General features: G+C 33.1%; 1 protein-coding gene and 1 long non-coding RNA gene across 2 annotated transcripts; both read right to left on the bottom strand.

Annotated features, from left to right (window-relative positions):
* Positions 1-2401: 2401 nt before the first annotated feature.
* On the bottom strand, positions 2402-14715 carry LOC145956577 (uncharacterized). The gene is made up of 4 exons (XR_014432820.1): positions 14349-14715; positions 13199-13253; positions 12122-12262; positions 2402-3484 (listed from the first exon to the last, which is right to left on the bottom strand). It is a non-coding gene; the product is annotated as an uncharacterized LOC145956577 (long non-coding RNA).
* LOC145956576 (uncharacterized) lies at positions 10081-11921 on the bottom strand. The gene has a single exon (XM_083072138.1). The coding sequence runs from the start codon at positions 11279-11281 to the stop codon at positions 10601-10603; it is 681 nt and encodes a 226-aa protein (XP_082928264.1). The 5' UTR covers positions 11282-11921; the 3' UTR covers positions 10081-10600.
* Positions 14716-26721: the final 12006 nt, after the last annotated feature.

Raw genomic sequence — 26721 nt, 5'->3', positions numbered from 1 at the left:
GGTATGTTATCTTCCATAACTCTAAGTTGTTCAACACTTAGTGTTGTCGAAGTAAGCTCTCTAAAAAAATGGCTAAGTTCAACAAGAACCTTCCAAATAGGTTTTGGTAATGATTCAAACGCAATTGGAAGCAACCGTTGCATAAAAACATGACAATCATGACTTTTCATTCCATGTAACTTTCCTTGTTTAAGGTCAACACATCTACCCAAATTGGAAGCATACCCATCTGGCAACTTAAGTTCTTTAACCCAGTTAAATAGCAATTCTTTGGGATTTGGTCAATACATATATTGCCTTTGGTTTCATAAGTTTTCCACCACCAACATCTTTCAACTCTAGCTCCTTTCGATTGCAAATTTTTGCCAAATCCAATCGAGCATTAAATGTATCCTTAGTTCTACCATTGATGTCCATCACAGTGTTGTCGAACTAAGCTCTCTAAAAAAATGGCTAAGTTCAACAAGAACCTTCTAAATAGGTTTTGGTAATGATTCAAACGCAATTGGAAACAACCGTTGCATAAAAACATGACAATCATAACTTTTCATTCCATGTAACTTTCCTTGTTTAAGGTCAACACATCTACCCAAATTGGAAGCATACCCATCTGGCAACTTAAGTTCTTTAACCCAGTTAAATAGCAATTCTTTGGGATTTGGTCAATACATATGTTGCCTTTGGTTTCATTCCACCACCAACATCTTTCAACTCTAGCTCCTTTCGATTGCAAATTTTTGCCAAATCCAATCGAGCATTAAATGTATCCTTAGTTCTACCATTGATGTCCATCACAGTGTTGTCGAAGTAAGCTCTCTAAAAAAATGGCTAAGTTCAACAAGAACCTTCCAAATAGGTTTTGGTAATGAGTCAAACGCAATTGGAAGCAACCGTTGCATAAAAACATGACAATCATGACTTTTCATTCCATGTAACTTTCCCTGTTTAAGGTCAACACATCTACCCAAATTGGAAGCATACCCATCTGGCAACTTAAGTTCTTTAACCTAGTTAAATAGAAATTCTTTGGGATTTGGTCAATACATATGTTGCCTTTGGTTTCATTCCACCACCAACATCTTTCAACTCTAGCTCCTTTCGATTGCAAATTTTTTCCAAATCCAATCGAGCATTAAATGTATCCTTAGTTCTACCATTGATGTCCATCACAGTGTTGTCGAAGTAAGCTCTCTAAAAAAATGGCTAAGTTCAACAAGTACCTTCCAAATAGGTTTTGGTAATGAGTCAAACGCAATTGGAAGCAACCGTTGCATAAAAACATGACAATCATAACTTTTCATTCCATGTAACTTTACCTGTTTAAGGTCAACACATCTACCCAAATTGGAAGCATACCCATCTGGCAACTTAAGTTCTTTAACCCAGTTAAATAGCAATTCTTTGGGATTTGGTCAATACATATGTTGCCTTTGGTTTCATAAGTTTTCTACCACCAACATCTTTCAACTCTAGCTCCTTTCGATTGCAAATTTTTGCCAAATCCAATCGAGCATTAAATGTATCCTTAGTTCTACCATTGATGTCCATCACAGTGTCAAACACATTCATAAAAAAATTTCTCTCTGTGTGCATGACATCAATGTTATGACGTAAAAGTTGCGTTTTCCAATATGGTAATCTCCAAAATATACTTTGTTTCTTCCAATTATGTTTAACACCCTACTCAGGAAGTTCTTTGTCTTCATGTAAATCATGGCAAAAGGGTAAGTGTGCAACCCTATCCCAAACTTCAAGACTAGTCAAACGTGGAGGAGGGTGGTCAGACTCGACTAACCCTTTCTTGAATGCCTTTTTATTCCTTCTGAACGGATGATCAGGTGGAAGAAATTGGCGATGACAATCAAAATAGGAATTCTTGAAACTCTTATCAATCCAAAATGCCTTTGTTCGTTCCATACATATGGGGCAACCAAGTCTCCCACTAGTTGTCCAACCTGATAACATGGCATAAGCTGGGAAGTCATCAATTGTCCACATCAAAGCTGCCATCATCATAAAATTTTGTCTTAATGATACATCATAAGTCAATATGCCATCATTCCACAAGGTTCACAACTCATCAATAAGTGGTTGCAAGTACACATCAATCTTGTGCTTTGGATTTGACGGACCTAGAATTAAAACTGTTAAAAACATAAATTCCCTCTTCATGCACAATCCAGGAGGTAGATTGTATGGAGTTAAGATAATTGGCCAACAAGAATAAGTTTTTCCAGATTGACCAAAAGGATTAAACCCATCTGCACATGACCCTAATCTAACATTCCTAGGGTCATGACTGAACTCTGGATGAATTCTATCAAAATGCTTCCAAGCTTCACCATCAGATAGATGACATAAGATAGTTGGGTCCCTTTTATTCTCGCTATGCCATCTCATGTGAGATGTGGTGGCCATTGAAGAGTACAATCTTTTTAATCTTGGAATGAGTGGAAAATACCACATTTTTTTAAGAGGAATCTTTTTTTCAACACCTCTTCTAGTGACCATCTTGTAACAATCCATTCCACAAATAAAGCAATTTGTTATGCTCTTATCTGAATTTTCTTTATAATACAACATTCATCCTTTTGGGCAACAATCAATTTTCAGACAACCTAGACTGATGTGCTTCCACTTGGAATGCACATGGATGCTTCAAACCTTCACGGAATTCCTTGGAGAAGCTTCAAGGAATGGAGACGCCACAAAGGTTCAAGGTGACCTAAGCTTGCATACAAGCTAAGTCCAAAGAAGATTTAGGGTTCCTAGCTCTACAAAGAGAAGCACTCAAGGAGGGTAGAGTTAGGAAACAAGGTGACTTCGGTGGAGATGAATTTAAGAGAGAAACTCATCAATATAATCCAAAGTAATACAAGTCTCGGCCAAAGGTGAATTTATAGGAATAAATTAGGTTAAAGTGACCTTGGGTTAGCCTAAGGTTAAGTAGAACCAAGGTAAGGTTCACTTAACCTTAGGTGCCCAAAATTTGAATTCAAAATTCAAATTTTGGTGCCTAATCTGGATCACCCCATGTGCTAGTTCATTTGGCATGTAATTAGAATCCCATTTGAGTTGCATTTCGGATCACACCATGTGCATGTGTTGCACATGGCCGAAATGCACATCAAATGTGTTTCTAATTACATGCTAATGTAACTTCACATGTAACCCAAAATAACCCTAAATCCAAATGACATCTAAATTCAAATCCTAAGCTACATGGCCGGAAATACAAGGCCCAAAAGAAATACAAGGCACTAAGGCCCAATCCTATACTAACCCTAATCTAATTGGGTTTGAGACAAAGCCCAACAAAATAAAGTGGTGGGCTTTCCTTGGGCTTGGGCCCACTCTTCATGCATCCTTCTTGCCATAGCTCTAGTAGTTGGGCCCTTAGCCCATGGGCCTCCTCCATCATCCCCTCACTCTTGAAGAGGATTTGTCCTCAAATCCAAAGCATCCTCCTCTTGGGTAGCTAGTCCTGTAAAAAGAGAGAGATCAGACACATTGAAACTAGAACTAACACAGTACTCAGAAGGGAGATCGAGGACAGGCATTATTATTGATTTTCTTAAGGATTTGGAAGGGTCCATCTCCTCTAGGACTAAGTTTTGACGTTCTTTTGGAAGGAAACCTATCCTTCCTAAGGTGTAGCCAAACCCAGTCACCTTCCTTGAAGATAACTTCCTTCCTACCCTTATTATTATATTTTTGGTATTTTTCTGTTTGGGATTGGATATGATCTCTAACCCTCTCATGTAATTTCTTGACAAACTCAGCCCTAGATGTGCTTTCTTTATGAATAAAGGAAGCAACATCAGGTAGGGGTAATAAATCCAATGGAGTAAGAGGATTAAAGCCATAAACAATCTCAAAAAGAGACATATTAGTGGTCTTGTGAACCACCCTATTGTAGGCAAACTCCACATGAGGGAGATAGTCATCCCATGACTTCTTATTGCCTTTGAGGATTGCCCTCAACATAGTCCCTAGAGACCTATTTACTACCTCAGTTTGCCCATCAGTCTGGGGATAACATGTGGTAGGAAATAGAAGTTTAGTTCCTAACCTAGCCCAAAGAGTTTTCCAGAAATGGCTAAGGAACTTAACATCTCTATCTGAAACTATAGTTTTGGGTAACCCATGTAGTCTCACTATTTCTTGAAAGAATAACTTAGCAATATGACTTGCATCATCAACTTTGTAGCATGGAATAAAATGTGCCATTTTGCTAAAACGGTCCACAACCACAAAGATGGAATCCTTTCCTCTTTGGGTTCTAGGCAATCCAAGGATAAAATCCATGGAAATGTCTACCCAAGGAGAAGAGGATATTGGCAAGGGGGTGTATAGCCCATGAGGTTTTGTGGTAGACTTTGCTTGTAAACAAGCAATGCAACTACTACAAAACCTTTGGACATCTCTTTTCATATGGGGCCAAAAGAATTTCTCTCTCAAAAGTGAAAGAGTTTTCTCAATTCCAAAATGCCCCATGAGCCCACCCTCATGGCTCTCCTTGACCAAGAGTTTCCTAATAGATCCTTGGGGTATACAAAGTTTGTTTTCTTTAAAAAGATACCCCTCAGAAATATAGTACCCTTGATAAGGTTTTTGAATACATAAAGAATAAAAGTTAGCAAAATCAAGGTCTTTCTCATACAACTCCTTGATGTCATCAAAGCCTAGTATTTGAGAACCTAGGGTATTCAATAAAACATGTCTTCTTGACAAAGCATCAGCTATTACATTTGTAGAGCCCTTTTTATATTTGATGACATAAGGAAATTGCTCAAGGTACTCAACCCATTTTGCATGCCTCTTATTTAATTTATGTTGACCCTTCAAATATTTAAGTGATTCATGATCACTATGGATAACAAATTCCTTGGTGACAAGGTAATGCTCCCAAGTTTGAAGGGCACGAACTAAAGCATATAACTCTTTATCATAGGTAGGGTAGTTCAAGGCAGCCTCATGAAGTTTTTCACTGAAATAAGCTATGGGGTGACCACCTTGTAACAACACAGCTCCTATGTCAAGACCTGAAGCATCACATTCTAGCTCAAAAGTTTTAGAAAAATCAGGCAAAGCTAGAACAGGTGCTTGAGTAAGTTTATGCTTAAGCTCTTGAAAAGCTAAATTATGTTTTTCCTTCCATTCAAAGGCCACATCCTTTTTCACCAACTCATTGAGAGGTGAAGCTAAAGTAGAGAAGTTAGGAACAAATCGTCTATAAAAGCTTGCCAAACCATGGAAGCTCCTAACTTCACTAACATTAGTAGGAATAGGCCATTCTTGGATGACTTTGATTTTCTCGGGGTCCACATGAATCCCATTTTTTCTTACCACAAATCCTAGGAAAATAACATTATCCACACAAAAAGTGCACTTGTCTACATTGGAAAACAAGTGATTGTCTCTAAGAACAAGTAAGACTTGTCTTAGGTGATCCACATGATCACTGAGACTTTTGCTATATATTAAAATATCATCAAAATAAACAACTACAAACCTACCAATACAATCCCTAAGGGTATGATTCATTAGCCTCATGAATGTGCTAGGTGCATTAGTAAGCCCAAAAGGCATTACCAACCATTCATATAGACCAAACTTAGTCTTAAAAGAAGTTTTCTACTCATCACCTTCCTTAATTCTTATTTGGTGATATCCACTTTTAAGATCTATTTTGGAAAATATGGATGACCCATGCAATTCATCAAGCATGTCATCAAGCCTAGGGATTGGGTGCCTATATTTTATGGTGATGTTGTTGATGGCTCTACAGTCACAACACATCCTCCATTTTCCATATTTTTTTTGGCACCAAAATTACTGGTACAGCACAAGGGCTTAGACTCTTTTGAATCCAACCCTTATCCAACAACTCTTGTACTTGCTTCTCTATCTCTTTAGTCTCTTGTGGATTGGTCCTATAGGCTGGCCTATTTGGAAGACTAGCCCCAGGCACAAGATCTATTTGATGCTCTATTTCCCTAAAAGGTGGAAGTCCAATTGGGCCTTCTCTAGGGAATACATCATCAAATTCTTTCAAAAGATTTTTTACCTTAAGAGGTAGAGAAGTTTCCAAAGAAGGTGTGGCAGTGCAAGTTAGTGTTCCTCTACACATGAGGATATGAGAGGATGGTTCAAGAAAGAGAGAAGTTTTATGTAAGGGTTTTGAATCAAAAATCTCTTCTTGAACTATCTCTAGAGAGGGAACACTAGTCTCTCTAGAATCCTCTTTTTCATCAATTTTTAGAAGTTTTTTTTTCAACTTTTTTTTGTTTTCCTTTGTCTTGTTCACGTTTGGCCTTCATTTGTACTTGATCCTCCATCACTTGTGAAGGAGATAAAGGATGAAGCACAAACTTTTTACCCTTATGTGTGAAAGTGATTTTATTAGTTAGGCCATCATGATGAGTTTGTTTATCAAATTGTCATGGCCTCCCTAATAAAATATGACAAGCTTCCATGGGAACTACATCACATTTAACTTTGTCTTGGTAGTTCCCAATAGAAAACTCGACTTCCACTTGTTGTTTGACCACCATATCCCCATCATCATTAAGCCAATGAAGTTGATAAGGTTTGGGATGGGGTGTGGTAGTCAAGCCCAACTTCTCAACCATCCTAGTGCTACAACAATTGCACCAAGATCCACTATCCACTATGAGAGAACAAGCCTTGTTTGAAATGTTACATCTTGTATGAAAGATGTTCTCTCTTTGAGATTGTGTATCACTAGGTTGGTTGTTGAGGACCCTTCTCATCATAAGAAGTTCCCCATTGTAAGGGTAAGTAACCTCACATGACTCTCCCTCACTTGCTTCTTCTTCATCCTCACTTAAAGATGAAGAAGTAGTAGCTTCATCATGGCTACTATAAATGTCTTGGCCCCTTAGAATCATCACTTTCTTGTTAGGGCATTGAGAAGCAATGTGGCCTCTCCCAAGACACTTAAAGCACTTAATATCACTAGACTTAGTGCTAGTGTGTGAGGTGTTTGTTTTTTTGTCTTTTTCTTTTTCTTTACCTTTGTCTAGATTTTTGGAGGGAAAAGTATTTTTCTTTTCAAAATCATTTTTCTTACCCTCCCTCTTGTAGTCAACCTTAGAGAAAGAAGATGAGTATGAGCTTGTTTTAAAACTTTTTCTCAAATTTTGTTGTTCAACCTTTATACAAAGTTGAACCAAATCATTCAAATCCCTATAAGGGAGAAGCTCAACCTTATCTCTAATCTCAAATGTTAAACCACTCAAAAACCTAGTAATGGTAATATTTCTTCTTCCCTAATTCCAACTCTCATCAAGTATAACTCCATCGTTTGTCTATACTCTTCCACAGTCATATTTTTTTGATGGAGTCTTTGGAGCTTGTTGATAAGCTCCCTAGTGTAGTAAGAGGGAATATGCCTCCTCCTCAAGGCACTCCTTAATTCATTCCAATATTGAATTGGAGGATCATTATGGAGACGCCTATCTTTCACAAGAGAAGTCCACCAATACATGGCATGACCTTGGAAGCTCAAAGTGGCAAGGGAGACTTTCCTTTCTTCACTCACTTGGTGGCAAGTGAAGATTTGTTCCACCTTCATCTCCCAATCTAGGTACCCCTCCACATCATCTTTTCCATGAAAATAAGGGAGATCTACCCTAGGTTCCCTTGACTTGGGGGTCCTATGGACTCTTCTAGGAGGTTGTTGATAATGATCTCCTAGAGCTAGGCTATCATCATGCATTGACTCTTCTAAGGTGGAACTATTGGCGTATGAACTATGTCTACTATGATGTTTCTTTTTTTCTTTTTTCCTTTAATAGACGAATTTCCTCCTCCATAAGAGCAATTTGAGCTTCTCTTTCAATTTTTTCTCTAATTCTTTGTTGTGATTCTTGCTCTTTCCATAGCTTTAGTGATCTTAATTCACGTGATAACTTAGCAAAATCATTGTTATCACTTGAATTAGTATCACTATGAGGAGTAGAAAATTCTTCCATTATAGGTGAAAGATTTCTTTTTATGAAAGAAGTTTGAAAAACAATTTTTTTATGCAAGGTTAAGACTAAGTACTTGGAGGATTATGTATACAAATTGAACTTTGGAGGGAGGTGAGCTACTAGGAGCCACTTAAAAACCAAGCCTCTTCAAGTAAAAAATATTAATCCCCTTTGTAGTTAATCTCTACCAAATTCTTTTCAATGAAAAATTATTTTGGATGTTTTTGTGAACTATGACTAGACGTAGGAAAGCAATTAAAAACAAGTATGAAGCAAGAAATTAAACTACCTAAACGTGTCCTAGGGTGAGAGCTTGAGAGATACCAAAGATCAGTCAAGGACCACTCCCACCAAGTACTAACGAAATTTGAATAACTAAGGAGAGATGGTTGTGTACCAAAGACACTCCCAAGACACTCCTTTAAATGGCCAAATAAAAGGTATGAATAAAACTAAACAGCAAAGAACAAAACTAAACAGCAAAGAACAAGTGGCTTAAAAGAATTAAGAAAACAGCCACCAAGAATTAGTGAGGGATTAGTGACCGAATTTGCAACAAAATTTTCAAACTAGTAAGGAAAATTTGGTCTCTAAAATACGTCACTAATACTTATTTTTTTTATAAAATCAATTACAAATTCAAATTGAATCTACAATATGCTTCACGGTTGATCCAGTCCAGCCACCACGAAATTTCCAGCCAAGAGTGTTTAGTGTTTGTGTAATTGAGTTGCCAAATCCGAGACACCTATGTTCCTTCCTCCTCCTTTTCTTAGGCTTATTTTGATGACCCTTGTAGAACTAGCTTCTAGGAAGATAGGCTAGGTCAAACTTAGGCCACACTTTGAGTTTAATCAAGTATAAGAGCAGCAAAGAGTATTGAAGAAGTAGGGAAGACAAGAGTAGATTAGGAGATGACAAGTTTAGATGACACAAATAAGTAGATGACTAGAACAAGAAGGAATTGACCTAGATTAGTTCTAGAATGGATGCAAAAAACCAAAACACTCAAAGATATAATAGCTGAAAATTTTATGATTCAAAAACAAGTACAAACCGAGAAGAAACAAATGAGAATTCAAACTCCTTAATTGGCTTTTGCTTTTCAAATTAGGTTTAGCATTTTTTTAATCAATTTGTTTTGATTTTTCTTTTGATCTTTCTTCTAATTTTTTTTTAAACTTAGGAGTTGCCTTTTTCTTTCAATGTTTATGTGTCAAATGAGTCTCGGTCACTTTTAGGCAGCACCAAAACCGGATTCAAAATAAATGCCAAATGACAAGCCAAATTAAGTTCAAATTCAAGACAAATGTAACATGCTTTTTATGCTTGTAAATTTGAAAGGCACATGCTCACGGTTTTAGGCTCCACAATTCAAATTCAAATTTGAAACACAAACACAATTTTCAGCACACCTCTAAGCAATTAAAATCAAGACACTCACGGTTTGAAGAAAAATTTTAAGACATTTTCAAATTTTGGAAACCTAAAAATTTTCTAGGAAAACTACTAGTGATCTAATAGTAGTTCATGAACTCAATCAGAAAAAAAATTATGAGCTTATACCAAATGACAATGGATCTCGGCCAAATCCAGAATATAGTTCAAATTTTCACTCAAAAACTTTCAAAAGGCTAAATTTTAAGGCTAAAATTAGATCTAGGAATGAAGAAACTCTCATGTGACAAAAACTCAAAAACAATTTTGAACTCAAGATGAACACTACAAGAAATAGCCACGGATCACTCAATCAAAAGACAAGAACAAGACTTATCTCTTGAAGAAACCGGATGCTCTTGATACCACTTGATGTGCTTCCACTTGGAATGCACATGGATGCTTCAATCCTTCACGAAATTCCTTGGAGAAGCTTCAAGGAATGGAGACGCCGCAAAGGTTCAAGGTGACCTAAGCTTGCATACAAGCTAAGTCCAAAGAAGATTTAGGGTTCCTAACTCTACAAAGAGAAGCACTCAAGGAGGGTAGAGTTAGGAAACAAGGTGACTTCGGTGGAGATGAATTTAAGAGAGAAACTCATCAATATAATCCAAAGTAATACAAGTCTCGGCCAAAGGTGAATTTATAGGAATAAATTAGGTTAAAGTGACCTTGGGTTAGCCTAAGGTTAAGTAGAACCAAGGTAAGGTTCACTTAACCTTAGGCGCCCAAAATTTGAATTCAAAATTCAAATTTTGGTGCCTAATCCGGATCACCCCATGTGCTAGTTCATTTGGCATGTAATTAGAATCCCATTTGAGTTGCATTTCGGATCACACCATGTGCATGTGTTGCACATGGCCGAAATGCACATCAAATGTGTTTCTAATTACATGCTAATGTAACTTCACATGTAACCCAAAGTAACCCTAAATCCAAATGACCTCTAAATTCAAATCCTAAGCTACATGGCCGGAAATACAAGGCCCAAAAGAAATACTAGGCACTAAGGCCCAATCCTACACTAACCCTAATTTAATTGGGTTTGAGACAAAGCCCAACAAAATAAAGTGGTGGGCTTTCCTTGGGCTTGGGCCCACTCTTCATGCATCCTTCTTGCCATAGCTCTAGTAGTTGGGCCCTTAGCCCATGGGCCTCCTCCATCATAGACCTAACTTTTGCACCGACCTCTTTGCATGATTAAAATTATTAACCATTAGGTTGTCTTTCGGCATCATCTCACTCATAAGTTGGACCATCCGATTAAAACACCCTTCAGACATGTTATAATCAGATTTCAAACTTAGAGCTGCTAAAGAAGCTGACCATTCAGTGTGACTCTCACACCCTTCCCATAATGGTGCTTGAGCAGCTGCAAGCATGTCAAAAAAAGCTTGAGCTTCTGGATCAGGACTTTCCTCCATAAACTCATATTGAATTACACCATCTTGTTCTATGTGTTGAACAATTGAAGGTCCAGCATGATCCATGATCATTTGCTCATAAGGATTGAATTCTTCCCTTCGTTCACCGCTTCCATAATATGAACCTTCAACCACCATCGAAGGAAATTGTGGTAAGTCTTCACCATGGTTTGACCACCAGTAATAATTAGGCATGAACCCGTGCTGATAAAGATCTAACCCCACTTGATCCACAAACTTGAAAACTTTACATTTGCATTTGACCCAAGGACATCTCATTGTTTCACCATCTATTTTAAATTTCTCTTGACTAATAAAAAACTGTAGGAACTCATAGACTCCTTCTCTAAATTCGTCTATCAAATTTTTGTTAGCATCCAGCCTTTGATACATCCACTTTCGATTCTCGGGAATCTCCATTATTACTTAGTTAATAGTTATTCCCTCATGCAAATGTGTCATACATAATAGAAAATATTTTATTATGTAAGTCAAATCTTAAAACACATTTAATGTTCTAACTCTAAGAGCCAAAAGGATAGAAATATGTACGCTATAATTCATTCTCACTTATAAACCATAATAATATATATCAGAGACATAATGAGACTAAACTAATCTTAAAAAATAAATATATATCAGAGACATAATAATATATATCTGCAACTAGTTTTATAATTGTTTAAGCAATTGTAATGATAACAACTACTTTTAAAGGCCCTTTCACTTATAAAGCAATTATAATAGATCTAAAGGTTTATAAAATAGTTCACAACTATTGATGATAGCAATTATAATTTAAACAAGGTCATTAAACTACTATAATTTAAGCACTATTTTATAAATGAAGCTATCATTAAACACTAATATATTTTGGTGGTGTTGGAGATGGGAAGACATCAAATATATAGCAGAAAGCTAACACAAATCTTATAGAATAAGAAAACATTGTAAAATATATTAATAAGGATGCAAACACAAAGGATTCTTTTCAAGCATACTTTATATATAGTAATAATAACTCATTACTATTATCCAACATATTATATTCATATGTTCTCATATAGTAAAACTCTAACAGTAACAATTAATCCAATTACTATTAGTTTATTATCATCACAAATAAGGATGGGTAGAAAATAGTCTTCTACCAAAAAGCTTTGTCTTGAGCATTTTGTTTTTATTTTAATCTTTGTTAACATAAAATGAGATAAACACACTAAGATGATAAAAACTTAATGATAAAAAGGCTATAAATACCTTGAGTAAATCAGAAACCTTCTCAACAATATATTTTTGTTGAATTATTTTAAGAATTGAGAGGTCGTTGTCTTAGCCTTCTTAAACTTGCTTGAGCTTCTAAGAAGATGATCAATTGACATCCCTTTTGTGCCTAAATAGCTACCCAAAGAATGATTTCAGAACTCACCTACTGCTAATTCAATTATGTAACATGATTCATGAATTATGATGCAACATAAAACAAAAGAGAAGCCCTAAAAACTTTTGTTGTCCACAATGATAGATAGTGTGTTTGTTTTGGAGTTGAACTAAATGCCAGTTAAACTCAAAGCAAATCCCCCTTCTTATTATTATTTTTTTTTTGCTTTGGAAAGTGGGAAATGTTTGCATTGTTTTAAATGCATTCTCAAACATAGACATAGAGATTATAAGAGTTTCAAAGTAACAATTTTGTGCAGCAAGGTTTCCCCAGCTTTCCCCAAACCACCTAATTTTAATAAGAGAAATGCTAACATTCTTCACCAATAAGCCATGTGTCTGTCCCAGCTAAAGATAAAAACAAGTAGTTGAAAATCCTGTGAGATACAGATTCATGTAACTTAAAGGATATAGCAAAAAATATTGGTAATACCCTGGCCAAGCCACGATCCAAGAGAACAAGTAGTTTGCATATTCCCGACATGGGTGCATGTGAATGGCTAAATTGACACTGAATAAACCGTCCATTTGAAAGATTTCACATTATAATTGAGCGATCAAATATTCACGTTTAAACATAAATTTATACAATAAACTAAAATAAAAATAACATTTATTCAGAGAATACAGTCACAGTAATTCTAGCTTTGCTACGTTTCTGTGATAAAAATATCATTAGTAGTCAACAATAGATTTTGTTCGAATGTAAATGTTCATATAATTCAAGAATTTCAAATGATAAAAATTATGACGGCAAATGGTAGCAAAAGGAGACACAGGATTCGATTTATTGCTGAAAATAGTCAAACATGCAAATGATTTGTGGCCAAAAGCAAAAAGCATATGACTCTGACAACTTATATCAGCATTCAACAGAAATGCAATTTATTAACTTACCTTTCTTTTAAGGAACTTCTTCCACCATTTTCCGGACTTTGCCCACCATATGAACCTGATAAAAAAAACGAAAGAAATTGGTTCCATGTATCACCATTTTTATGAAGAAACAAGATTAACTGAACATAGCCATATAAATCTTTAATTCAAGCTTGTCATCCATAGCAACATCAAAATTCAAAAAGCATAAGATAGTCAAGATACGTATTCTAGAGGAAAACAAAGATCAACAAAATGGAACAGTGGATATTAATACCACAGTCTTGACAACTGAAACAACAAAACTTTCCTTGGTTGGTATATAAGAAACTGGTGGTATCCACAATGCCCCTAAGTACTAAGGGGTTGTCAGAAAAATATTTTCCACGACAAATCTTTAGGAAAGTGGTGAGCTACAAATGTACATCAACTATGCTGACTATCTGATTATAATTTCTTGTTGAAATGAACAAGAAACAACCAGAAAAATATAACTGTAATAATCTAATGATTGTTCATTCATCTTCTAACATTAATAAAGCAATACCTTAAGAACATAAAATAATTCTTAAAATTTTCAAAACTTCACTCTTCTCCATGCTAAGTTGTTCACTGACACTGAAAGTTAGGCCGAATTTAACACACTTCTAAGCATGTATTAAACTATAATAGTCAAAATGTTTTCCAGTTATCAAAGAGGATGGTGAGACAGATCTACACGAAAACAAACTGCAAACCACCATAACAATCATATAAAACATATGTTTACACAACCAAAAATGCAACTACCAGCACCCTTTCCAATCATATAACCACAAGAACAAGATCAATGTCTTCCGATAAATAATCATTCATTTGCAAAATCATAATAATTGCTTTTTCTCTACCCAATTTTCCCCTTTGGAAACAAATACAGTACTAATACCGCATTTCATAGCTTTCAGTACCCAGCGTGAAGCAATCACAAATCAAAAGCATCAACTCTGAATAATAACAATAATAATAGTAATAATCAAAATAAACAACAAAATTTGAATCATTGACAGCATCCCAAAATCCCCAAATACGCGAAATTCACGCAACACCAGTCGGCACGATACTTCGCAACAAAACCTAATGAACAAGCAAAAATGTTGGGAGAAAAAGCAGAGCGAAATGTTCGGAGTCGAACCTCTTTTTCTTTCTCAGCCACTGAATTCCAAGTTGTCAGAATCCCGTCACGGATCTATAGGAGCAGCGCGTTTGAAAATAAGTGACAACGGTCAAATTCAAGAAACTGAAAATCTACAAATTGAGGTTGAAACCCTAGCTAGAAGCACGAATCTAAGGAAAGGGAAATGTTCGGAGGGAGTGGCGAAAATCTACAAATTGAGGTTGAAACCCTAGCTAGAAGCGCGAATCTAAGGAAAGGGAAATGTTCGGAGGGAGTGGCGTTGTGAAACCCTTAGCCCAAGCTAGTTGGGTTGCTCTCTCATAATGGATTTATGAGCCCGAAAGTGAAAAATACCCATAACCCAAATCCATGCCAACTTCAGTCAATATTAAGTTAAAAAATTATAACTCAAATTATAATAAATATTTTGATATGAAATTTATTTTATTTTAAAAATTAAATATTCTTATCAAAGAAACTGCTATAGATTTTAGATTTTATTTACTATGTTTTATAATCAAAAGAAATTTAATATTAAATCAAAAGATAATAAAAATTATAACTAAAGTCATAATAAAAATCATAATAAAATATAATATTGAAAATTAATTATATTTTATCACTTTTTAATAAAGTGAGTAAATGATAATGAATTAATTAAAATTTTAAAATATATTTTAATTAAAAATATTTTTTTATCAATACAGTAACTAAAAATATTATAAAAAATAATAAAATTAAATAAATTAAATCTTATAATAATTATTTTTTTAATGATACTAAATTAAATATTATAATTATTTTACAATAAATTAAAATGAAAAGATAATGAAATATTTTAACTGATATTTCAAATAAAATACATTAAAATATTATAATAATAAAAAATCCAGTATTAAATCAAAATATTATAAAGTCATAACTAAAATTATAATAAATATTTGTATCAAAGAAATTCTTACACATTTTAGATTTTGTTTATTATGTTTTATAATCAAAAGATATCTAATATTAAATAAAAAGATTATAATAATTATAACTCAAATCCATATACATATTTTGATATTAAATTTATTATATATTAAAATTAATTAAATATTTTTATCAAAAAGAAACTAATACAGATTTTACATTTTATTTACTATGTTTTATAATCAAAAGAAATCCAATATTAAATTACAAGATAATAAAAATTATCACTAAAATCATAATAAATTTTCTAATATTAAATTTAGTATATATTAAAATTAATTAAATATTTGTATTTAAGAAATTATTGCAAATTTTAGATATATATTTTAAAGTTTTTATTATATTAAATTAATTGAAAATTAATTATATTTTATCACTTTTTAATAAAATGAGTGAATGATAATGAATTAATTAAAATTTTAAAATATATTTTAATTAAAATATTTTTTTATCAATACAGTGACTAAAAATATTATAATAAATAATAAAATTAAATAAATTAAATCTTATAATAGTTATTTTTTAGTGATACTAAATTAAATATTCTAATTATTTTACAATAAATTAAAATAAAAAGATAATAAAATATTATAACTGATATTTCAAATAAAATACATTAAAATATTATAATAAAAAGAAATCCAGTATTAAATCAAAAAATTATAAAAGTCATAACTAAAATTATAATAAATATTTATATCAAAGAAATTGCTACACATTTTAGATTTTATTTATTATGTTTTATAATCAAAAGATATCTAATATTAAATCAAAAGATTATAATAATTATAACTCAAATCCAGATAAATATTTTGATATTAAATTTATTATATATTAAAATTAATTAAATATTTTTACAAAAAAACTAATACAGATTTTATATTTTATGTACTATGTTTTATAATAAAAAAATTGAATATTAAATTACAAGATAATAAAAATTATAACTAAAATCATAATAAATTTTCTAATATTAAACTTAGTATATATTAAAATTAATTAAATATTTTTATTTAAGAAATTGGTGCAAATTTTAGATATATATTTTAAAGTTTTTATTATATTAAATTAATTGAAAATTAATTCTATTTTATCATTTTTTAATAAAGTGAGGGAATGATAATGAATTAATTAAAATTTTAAAATATATTTTAATTAAAAATATTTTTTATCAATACAGTGACTAAAAGTATTATAATAATAAAATTAAATAAATTAAATCTTATAATAGTTATTTTTTTAGTGATACTAAATTAAATATTCTAATTATTTTACAATAAATTAAAATGAAAAGATAATAAAATATTTTAACTGATATTTCAAATAAAATACATTAAAATATTATAATCAAAAGAAATCCAGTATTAAATTAAAAGATTATAAAAGTCATAACTAAAATTATAATAAATATTCTGATAATAAATATTTGTATCAAAGAAATTGCTACACATTTTAGATTTTATATATTATTTTTTATAATCAAAAGATATCTAATATTAAATCAAAAGATTATAATAATTATAACTCAAATCTAGATAAATATTTTGATATTAAATTTATTATATATTAAAATTAATTAAATATTTTTATCAAAGAAACTAATACAGATTTTACATTTTATTTACTATGTTTTATAATCAAAATAAATCTAATATTAAATTACAAGATAATAAAAATTATAACTAAAATTATAATAATTTTTCTAATATTAAATTTAGTATATATTAAAACTAATTAAATATTTGTATTTAAGAATGATAATGAATTAACTAAAATTTTAAAATATATTTTAATTCAAAATAATTTTTTTGTCACACTACAATAAAATGGACTTTTAGTGATATTTAATTTGACTTTTAGTGGCAATAAAAATTTTTACAAAATCTTTTGTCGACATTTCACACATTAGTCATTGTATGCAGTGTCGCTAAAACATTTACCGGCAATTATTCTATATACTAGTAAAGACCCTAATAATAGTCGGGAAAAATGTATAACTTTTTGTGTCATTTCTTACTGGCATTTAAAATTGCCGCTAAAAGTTTAAGAAAACATTTATAATACTCTTTAATTATTTTATTTCTAGTCGAAGTAGGACTTGTAAGATGAGTACAAATACTCTTTAGTTACCTTATTTCTAATTGATGTGGGACTTAGAAGATGAAGGTTATTTTCTAAGTATATATTCTTTAATTTTTTTAATTGTCTTATCTCTTAAATATTGTGACACCCTCTACCCCATTATTAATATACAACAAATGTAACAATAAAATATTTCTTTTCTTCTTTTTGGGTAAATAAAATCTTTCATAGATGACAAATATTTCAAATATAACAAGGTAGAAGATTCACATTCGTAACTCATAAATCATAATTCCAGTGTAAAAATTATAAAAGAAAAGAAGTTAAGATTTTCAATACAATTTAGTGAAAAACAAGAAATCATATATATACAAATAATAATAAAGGAAATATAAATTAACTCCAGTAAAGGTGGCAGTGCCTCCTGGTTAGGGATTAATTTATACTCCCAAATCATATAATAAAAATATAACAAAAATGTACATCTTGGTCTTTTATCAAGAACGTTTAAATTAAAATTCTTAACATACATTTTCCTTGAATTATAAACTTTATTTACGTTGTCTCTTCGTTAGAAATTACAAAAGAAGAGAAACTAAAGTTATTAAAGTAATAACATATTAAACTAAGCTAACTATGCCCCGATGTCACAACCTATCAGAGCATGCCCAACTGAAGCCTTAAGCCTCATCAACCACATCCTCATGACGTTGATCGCCTGCATCATAATTTAAACATATACAAGAACAACAAGGGAGTGAGAAACATCTCACTCAGTTTCAGGTGCAGAAATAAAGGTTAGATAGCACCCACACACACACAACAAATATAAGTCACATATAAACAATACACATACATCATCAATATCACATATATACTCATTTATCATGCAATGATGTCATGAACTCGACTCATAAATGCATGCATGTGGCGCCATAAGGAAGTTTCACATATCATCACTGGTGACCCAAAGGTACACCTGGTTACATCACTGGTGACCCTAAGGTACACCTTGTTAGCAAGTTACATCACCGGTGACCCTAAGGTACACCTCGTTAGCAAGTTACATCACCGGTGACCCTAAGGTACACCTCGTTAGCAAGTTACATCACCGGTGACCCTAAGGTACACCTCGTTAGCATCGTTGGTATGCGGCCTCAGCGGCATACCTGGAGTAATATATGCATATGATGCATGACATATATTCATTATTTCATGAACTCAACATTTAACTTAGTACAAGGTTTCATCAAGTATATCATGTCATTATTTTTCATATTCTTATTATCACAGCTTGTCTCAATAGTCCATTTTTAGGTCTCATAGTCCATTCTTAGATCTCATGTCATTTGTCCATATTTTCATGGTCATGTCATAAATACTCCTCATAAGGTCCGCATAGGTATTCACAGAGATCCAGAGAGCATTCTTATTCATATTAAAACTCATTTATTATTAACATTAATTTCATATTCATTTATTACTTCAACAAAGAAAAAGGTAGAGTAAATAGAAAATCAGACAGAACAACGGCACCTTCAACAAAAAGCAAAGTAGAGTAAATAGAAAATCAGACAGAACAACGGCACCTTCAACAAAAAGCAAAGTAGAGTAAATAGAAATTCAGACAGAACAACGGCACCTTCAACAAAAAGTAAAGTAGAGTAAATAGAAATTAAACAGAATAATGGCAAAGGATTGGGGGCCAATCCGACAAACAACTATCCAACAATTATCCCCACACCCTTGAGCGAGGTTCTCACTCCCCCCCTTACCTAGATAAGCGGAGTTGAAACTTGGGCAAAGCCTCCTCCTCTGGATTCCCTCCTTCTTTCTCTCTCTCTTTCTTTCTCTTTCTCCCTCTCTCTCTCTTCCTCTTTCTCTCTCTAAGATTTCACTTCTCACTCAGTATAAAATTTTCACCCCCTCTTGGCCCTATTTATAGGCAATCTGACGCACCCGGAACGGCCCGTACTGATTTCGGAATGGCCCGTTCCGGATCCTTCAAACATGGGAAAATTTCTTAACTGGAACGGCCCGTTCCAAAATCGGCACGCCCGTTCCCAAAAAGCAGAACGGCCCGTTCTCAATCTCAGCAGAACGGCCCGTACTGCTTCTAGAACGGCCCGTTCTCCATACCAGAACGGCCCGTTCCAGGCCCGTTCTGGGTCTTTAAAAACAAGCATATTCCTTCTTTTGGAACGGCCTGTTCTGCATTTGGAACGGCCCGTTCCAACACCCATAAATACCCTTATTCCTTTATTAAAATTACGAAAATGCCATTTTTTTTTAAAAACTGGGTGTTACAAATATCAACTTAGAATAGTAAGTTATATGCCTAACTCAACCTTATAAACATACTTGTAAGGTGAGAGTTATCATTCACTTATATATTCTTTAATTATTTTATTTCTAGTCGATGTGAGAATTAAGTTTTTTCTAACAAATAATTGTCACTAATAGTAAATTTTGATGTGATGTAAATATACATTTTTAGTGGCTATTATATAATAGTCATTAATATTTTTATTAAATAATAAAATAGAGACAATTAATTTATTGTCATTAAATAATTGTCGGTAATACTAAATTTTGTTGTAATGTCAATATGGTGGCTAAGAGTATTATAATAAATAATTAAATAAATAAAATAAATCTTATAATGGTAATTTTTTAATGATGAAAAATTAAATATTATAATTATTTTACAAGAAATTAAAGTGAAAACACTTTTTATAAATTATTATAAATAATAATATTTTTATTCTTTTTAGCGACCGATTTTAATTTGGTCACTAAAATTATCGTAAATAATAATATTTTTATTCTTTTTAGCGACCGATATGAATTTGGTCGCTACAATTATTATAAATTATAATATTTTTATTCATTTAGCGACCGATTTAAATTTGGTCGCTAAAATTATTGTAAAATAATAATATTTTTTTATTCTTTTAGCGATCGATGTTATTTTGGTCGCTAACATTATTATAAATAATAATTTTTTATTTTTTTTGCGACCGATATTAATTCGGTCGCTAAAATTATTTTAAAATAATAATATTTTTTAGCGACTGATTTTAAATCGGTCGCTAAAGTTATTATAAATAATAATATATTTTTATTTTTTTAGCGACCGATTTTGATTTAGTTGCTAAAATTATTATAAAAAAAATTTTTAGCGACCGATACTAATTTGGTCGCTAAAATTATTATAAATATTTTTTTTAGCGACCGATATTAATTCGGTCGATAAACGTATTATAAATAATAATATACTTTTATTTATTTAGCGACCGATTTCAATTTGGTCGCTAAAATTATTATAAATAATATTTTTTTTATTTTATTAGCGACTAATTTTAATTCGGTCGCTAAACTTATTATAAATGATAAATTTTTTTATTTTTTAGGCGATCGATTTTGTTTGGTCGCTAAAATTTTTATAAATAATTATTTTTAATTTTTAGTGATCGATTTTAATTTGGTCGCTAAAATTATCATAAATAATATTATTTTTATTTTGTTAGCGACTGAAACTGTTCCGTTGCCAATTTAACCAACAATTGTTATTTTAGCGACCGATTATTAGCCACTACAAAATTCGGTCGCTAATTCGGTTTTTAAATAAAATTTGCTACCAAATCAGATTCGGTCGCTAATTAAGTCGCTATTAGCGACGGAAATAAATCGATCGCTAATTTCGGTGGTTAAAATGACTTTCTTTTTGTAGTGTGCGATATCAGAATTTTGCATATGCAGAACCCAATTTTGAACCAAAACTTGCAATGCAACAAGAATCCAACACATGCAACATGGAATAATGATTATACTCAACATAAGTAACTCAAAACCAACTCAAAAACCAACATACAATAACAATACATAACAAATCATCATATTCTTTCTCATGAACCTGAAACATCAACCTTCACACAACTCTTCACCATTTAGCCATAGTATTTTGAAATCCAAACAATGATCAACACCATAATCATCCAACAAATCCAACATACAACAAAGAAAACACAAGTTCAACTTTCCTTACCTTGTAACTGAAACTAATCAAGGAAGAAGAAAAGAACTTTCAACATTGCAACTCAACCAACTAATCTCAACAACTATTGACTTGAATCCAACAACAATACAGCACTAGTAAGGATCATGAAAGAAAGAGAAAAAGATTTGGAGTTGAAGGAAACTTACGGACTAGAGCACCTCTCTTTAGGGTCTTCTCTCTAGACTTTTGGGCAAAAGATTTTATGAGACTTTGTTCAAAACCGAAACCTTATATACTCTTCCTCTCAAGGTCAAACTAGTCCTCTATCTAGAAAAACCTCCCGACATTATTGAAACTTTTAAGGGATTCTTAAACCTTAGAGTCTCTCAACATCAAACAACAATCTAGCTTGGCAACATAAAATGACTTAAAATAATTATAACACTTCTAAAATTCACAATGTTATAATGCCCAGAAAGTCTTTTTTATCAAAGAATGTCACATGAGCAAAGGAAAAATTGGAGTTTGTTGACACTAACTTGTGTGGTCAAATGAGTGTTCCTTCTTTTAGTCAAAATAAGTATTTTATTCTATTTATTGATGATTTAACAATAATGACATGGGTGTATTTTTTTATCAAGTAAAGCTCAAACTTTTAATGACTTAAAAAATTTTAGAGCCATGGTGGAGTCTTAAAGTGGCTGCAAAATTGAAATGTTGAGTTTAGACAACAAGAAGGAGTATATTTCAAATGAGCTCAATGTGTTTTCTGAAGATATAGGGATTGTTTATCAATTGATAGTCAATTATACACATGAATAAAATGGAGTTCTGGAGAGGAAAAATAGAAAAGTTATGGAGATGGCATGATGTCTAATTGTTAAAAATATATTGCCTAAATGTTTTTGGGTTGAATCTATTTATAAAGTTATGTATCTCTTAAATAGGTTGCCAACAAGAATTGTTTAAGAGAAAACATCAATTGAAGCTAGGAATGGCGTGAAGTCAACTACCAAACACTTGAAGATTTTTGGATCCATTTTCTATGCTCATATTGTAGTAGAAAAAAATCCAAATTAGATGACAAAGTTGAAATGGAGATTTTCTTAAGCTATGTTGCAAGCTCCAAAGGTTACAAGATGTACAATATGAGGTTAAAACAAATTGTGATTAGCATGGAAATTCAAATTGATGAGAATGAATATTGGGATTGGAAAAAATGAAGTTTAAAGAAACACAATGTAAGAATAATTGAGAATCATTTCCAATGCATCAAATGATCGGGATCAAGGTACAAATAAAAGTGAAAATCAGATTATTGAATTTGATCCTTTTATGCTAAAATCCAAGTCTTTGGTTGAAATTTATGAAAAATGCAATTTTGTTGTGAGTGAGCCTTCTTGTTTTGAAGTGACTTTGATGTAAAAAGAATGGAATGATGCAATGTAGGAGGAACTGGTCATGATTAACAAAAATGGTACTTCGGAACTTACTCCAAAGTCCTAGAACAAACATGTGATTAGTATTAAATGGGTTTATAGAACAAAAATAAATAAATCTTGATGTTTCTATGCACAAGCACAAAGCAAGGTTTGTTGTGAAGGGATATTCTCAAATGACTAGAGTTGAATATAGTAATATGTGACACCCTTATTACCCCAACACATATATAATATAATTTAATTAAGAAGAATAAACTTTCAAAGGGTTCACATAAAACTTCGAAACTGTTCTTTCTTCAATGACTGAAAAATAAAACTTGAAAGGTAAAATTTAAGAGTTTACAATTTTAAAATCATTTATTACAATACCAAATCCATATAAATATTCTGTCCTAGAAATCCTCTGCCCCGATGTCACAATATCAGAGCATTCCCATAATTTAACTGTTGGCATTCTAGATGCCACTCGTAGCCGGATCTTCTTCACCTAAAATATCCACAGTTTATACAGTGAGAAAAGAAAATATCTATATGCAAAGTACATACAAACATATCACAATATAATCTCATCATAATTCATTATTTAATAAAATATATATATATATATATATATATATATATATATATATCAATCATTCATCATCTTCACATCTCAATTCACATTTAACATATCTCATTTCACATACAAATCTCAATCCATCATAACCCACACCAATTATACAATTTACAACATCATTTCCATATTCATAATTCATGTCAATCTTACAATTAACAATATCATTTCCACATCCATAATTCACACCAATCTTACAATTAACACTATGCCAAAACCTCGCCACATCTGACACAAGTGATACAGGTTAATTGCCTCCCACACCAAACCAGGGTCACGCCCTCCCTGTAGCATCACTTACCCAGGGGTCGTGTCATCCCTAGTCATTTAAGGAGTACGCTCGTCCCTGAAGTATCACCTGCCCAGGGTTCGTATCATCCCTGATCATCCGGGAGTACGCTCGTCCCTGAAACATCAACTACCAGGGTTCGTATCATCCTTGATCCTTTGGTGTGAGGAACCACAATCAAATTACAATCCATACAGTCTCTTGCAATTAACCCTATGCCAGGGCTGCCATAATCGACATAAGTGGTGTGTGTTAACTGTCTTACTCATCCCACACCATGCTAGGGTCACGCCCTCCCTGTAGCACCACTTACCCAGGGGTCGTGTCATCCCTAGTCACTGATGTGAGGCACCACAATCACAATCATAATCACATCCATACAACATCTCATCTCATAATTCAAATTCACATCACGTTCACAATTCCACCTCACATACACAACAGATAAGCCCAACAAAATAAGGGTTTACACACCCCTCAAGTAATTCACATCAAGATCATTCATTCTTATCAATCAATACAATAATAACATTCATAAATTAATATTATAAATAATGGAATTATCAATTTCATATAACTTTAACATAAACCATAAAACCCCCAATTCTTTCAAAACCTAACTTACAGACACTTTTCTACAGTTTCGTTCTCCCTCTCAGATCATCATTCTTACAAATTAAATATATATTTCTAATCCTCAACACATACAGAATCTAATGGTATCATTAATTCCTCAAACAGAAATATTTCAATTTTTCCAAAACCTAGCCTACAGGCACTTTTCTATAATTTCGTTCTCTCTCCTAGAACATTATTTTTACAAATAAATCATATATTCATACTCCTAAATTCATACAGAATCAAATAATGCCAATAATTTTTCAAACAGAAATAATTATAAAATTGCTCATAATCCTAAGGGCTCTTCTTCTACCCAATTCCCTCATGTAACTCCACATATAAATAACCCCTTTTTCCCCCGTACCTGAATAAATAGGAACTCGGGCAGAACCTCCTCCTCTTTTTCCTTAAACAAGGATCGGAACTAAAACTGGAGCAGAACCTCATCCTCTGAGTTCCTCTTGGTCTTCAGAGAGAAGAAGAGGAACGAAAGAGAGAACAGAAGAGAAGAGAGAGTGAGAATGAGAGGTGTGTAGAAATGAGAGGATTTGAGGCCTATTTATAGGATTTTTCACCCACCTACCACAACGGCCCGTTCCAAAATCGGAACGGCCCATTCTGGTCCCTTCAAACCTACGTAAATTTTTCAACTGGAACGGCCCGTTCCCAAACCAGAATGGCCCGTTCTCAAACCCAGCAGAACGGCCCGTTCTGCTTCTAGAACGGCCCGTTCTCCAAACTAGAACAGCCCGTTCTGCTTCTACAATTTTGGCCATACTCACTATTCCAGAACGGCCCGTTTCAAAATTGAAACGGCCCGTTCTGGGCCACGAATTGGGCCTTTGGCCCACAAAAAATGGGCTGTTACAATACTCCCCTCCTTTAAGAAATTTCGTCCCCGAAATTTTTGTAATGGTAGACTTCTCTCTTCTTACTTTCTAATCCTTGTGCAACCTCACTACCTTACTGATATACAACTCTATCAATTTTATCAAAGGATTTCTAAGGATAAAACAAGTAAATTTGGTGAGCCTATCTGTCGCCACCCGCCGAAACGGACCTTGGCATTCGCGACGATGGTTGGACTTGTTTTTATGGTTCGAAAAATGGTGGATTGTTAGAACGACTTATTCCCAAAACTGAGACCTCGTCGAACTAACAATTTTATTAAATGAGTCACTAATCCATGTTAATCTCAAGCGAGACCCTCCATGGATTAGTGGTTTTCGCAAACGAAGGGTTCTTGAGGTCGCCACCAATGTTTTACTCAAAACATTGGAAAAAGAGATAAGGCAATTGATTTCAAAAATCAACTTTGGCCATTACAACCAGAGTCGGGTAAGGGAGTCGGTTACGTGCGAGGAAGGTGTTAGCACCCCACAACGCCCCTTTCGGGTTCCCTATGACGGATTGTTTTATTAATAATAGTGTAAAATTACTAAATTACCCCTATTTATTATAAACGGCTATGAATAAGATATCTACATGATGAATAAATTAAACATGCGATGCAACAATCAGAAAGCAGTAAAAGGAAGGATTTTGAAGAAGAAACCTTTGAAGCGTGCTTTTATATATTCAAATGTTAGGAGGCTTTTTGGCGCTCCCTCCCACTACACGCTCGCTCGCTCCTTCCCTAAAAATTAATCTTTACTATGGAAATCAAAAAGATTTCCCTTCGACTAGTTCGAATTCTCAAGCTAAATGCTCAGAACTCAAGAACTTCGTCGGATCGGCTCTCGGAGAGAATTCTAGGGCAGAACACTGCTCAAAAACCCCAGAATGCTCAGCAAGAGGGTCCAGAAGTCTGGAAAAAGTGTGGAATGACGTCCAAATGACGTCCTATAAATAGGAGTGAGGCGCAGTACGGCCTCTGACATCAATACGGCCCGTACTGAAGATTTGAACTACAGTACGGCCGTATTGGTTTCAGTACGGCCGTACTGAAGTTCAAAAACTTCAGTATGGCCGTATTGGTTTCAGTACGGCCGTATTGTAGTTCAAATTGTTCAGTACGGCCGTACTGAACTTCTAGGAGGTCGTATTGAGCTTCAATCCTCCCACATCCTTATTTTAAGATACTCTAAGACCTCTAAACCTACAGATAATCATCCTAGGGTCTTCCAGGAGTCCTTCTGGCTGACTTTCCTTCGGTCTTCGAGAGTCTTCGAGTCTTATTTCCGACCCGAACAATTTTAGGGGTCTACAGCTGCCCCCCCTTTACTTAGTCAAACGGCTTTTTAGTGTACCGGTTGCGAAGTAAAGGAGTTGACCCAATTGTCCGGGGAGTAGGCCATCCTTCTGACTTGTAGTGTCTTCTGATGGAAAATTGTTGAGTAGCCTCTCCAGGTTGAGTATTAGTCGTCGCCTCT

This window comes from Cajanus cajan, chromosome 3 (assembly GCF_000230855.2).
Source record: "Cajanus cajan strain Asha chromosome 3, NIPB_CcT2T_4, whole genome shotgun sequence".
NCBI classification, from domain to species: Eukaryota; Viridiplantae; Streptophyta; class Magnoliopsida; order Fabales; family Fabaceae; genus Cajanus; species Cajanus cajan.
This window is presented reverse-complemented; position numbering and strand designations above follow the sequence as displayed.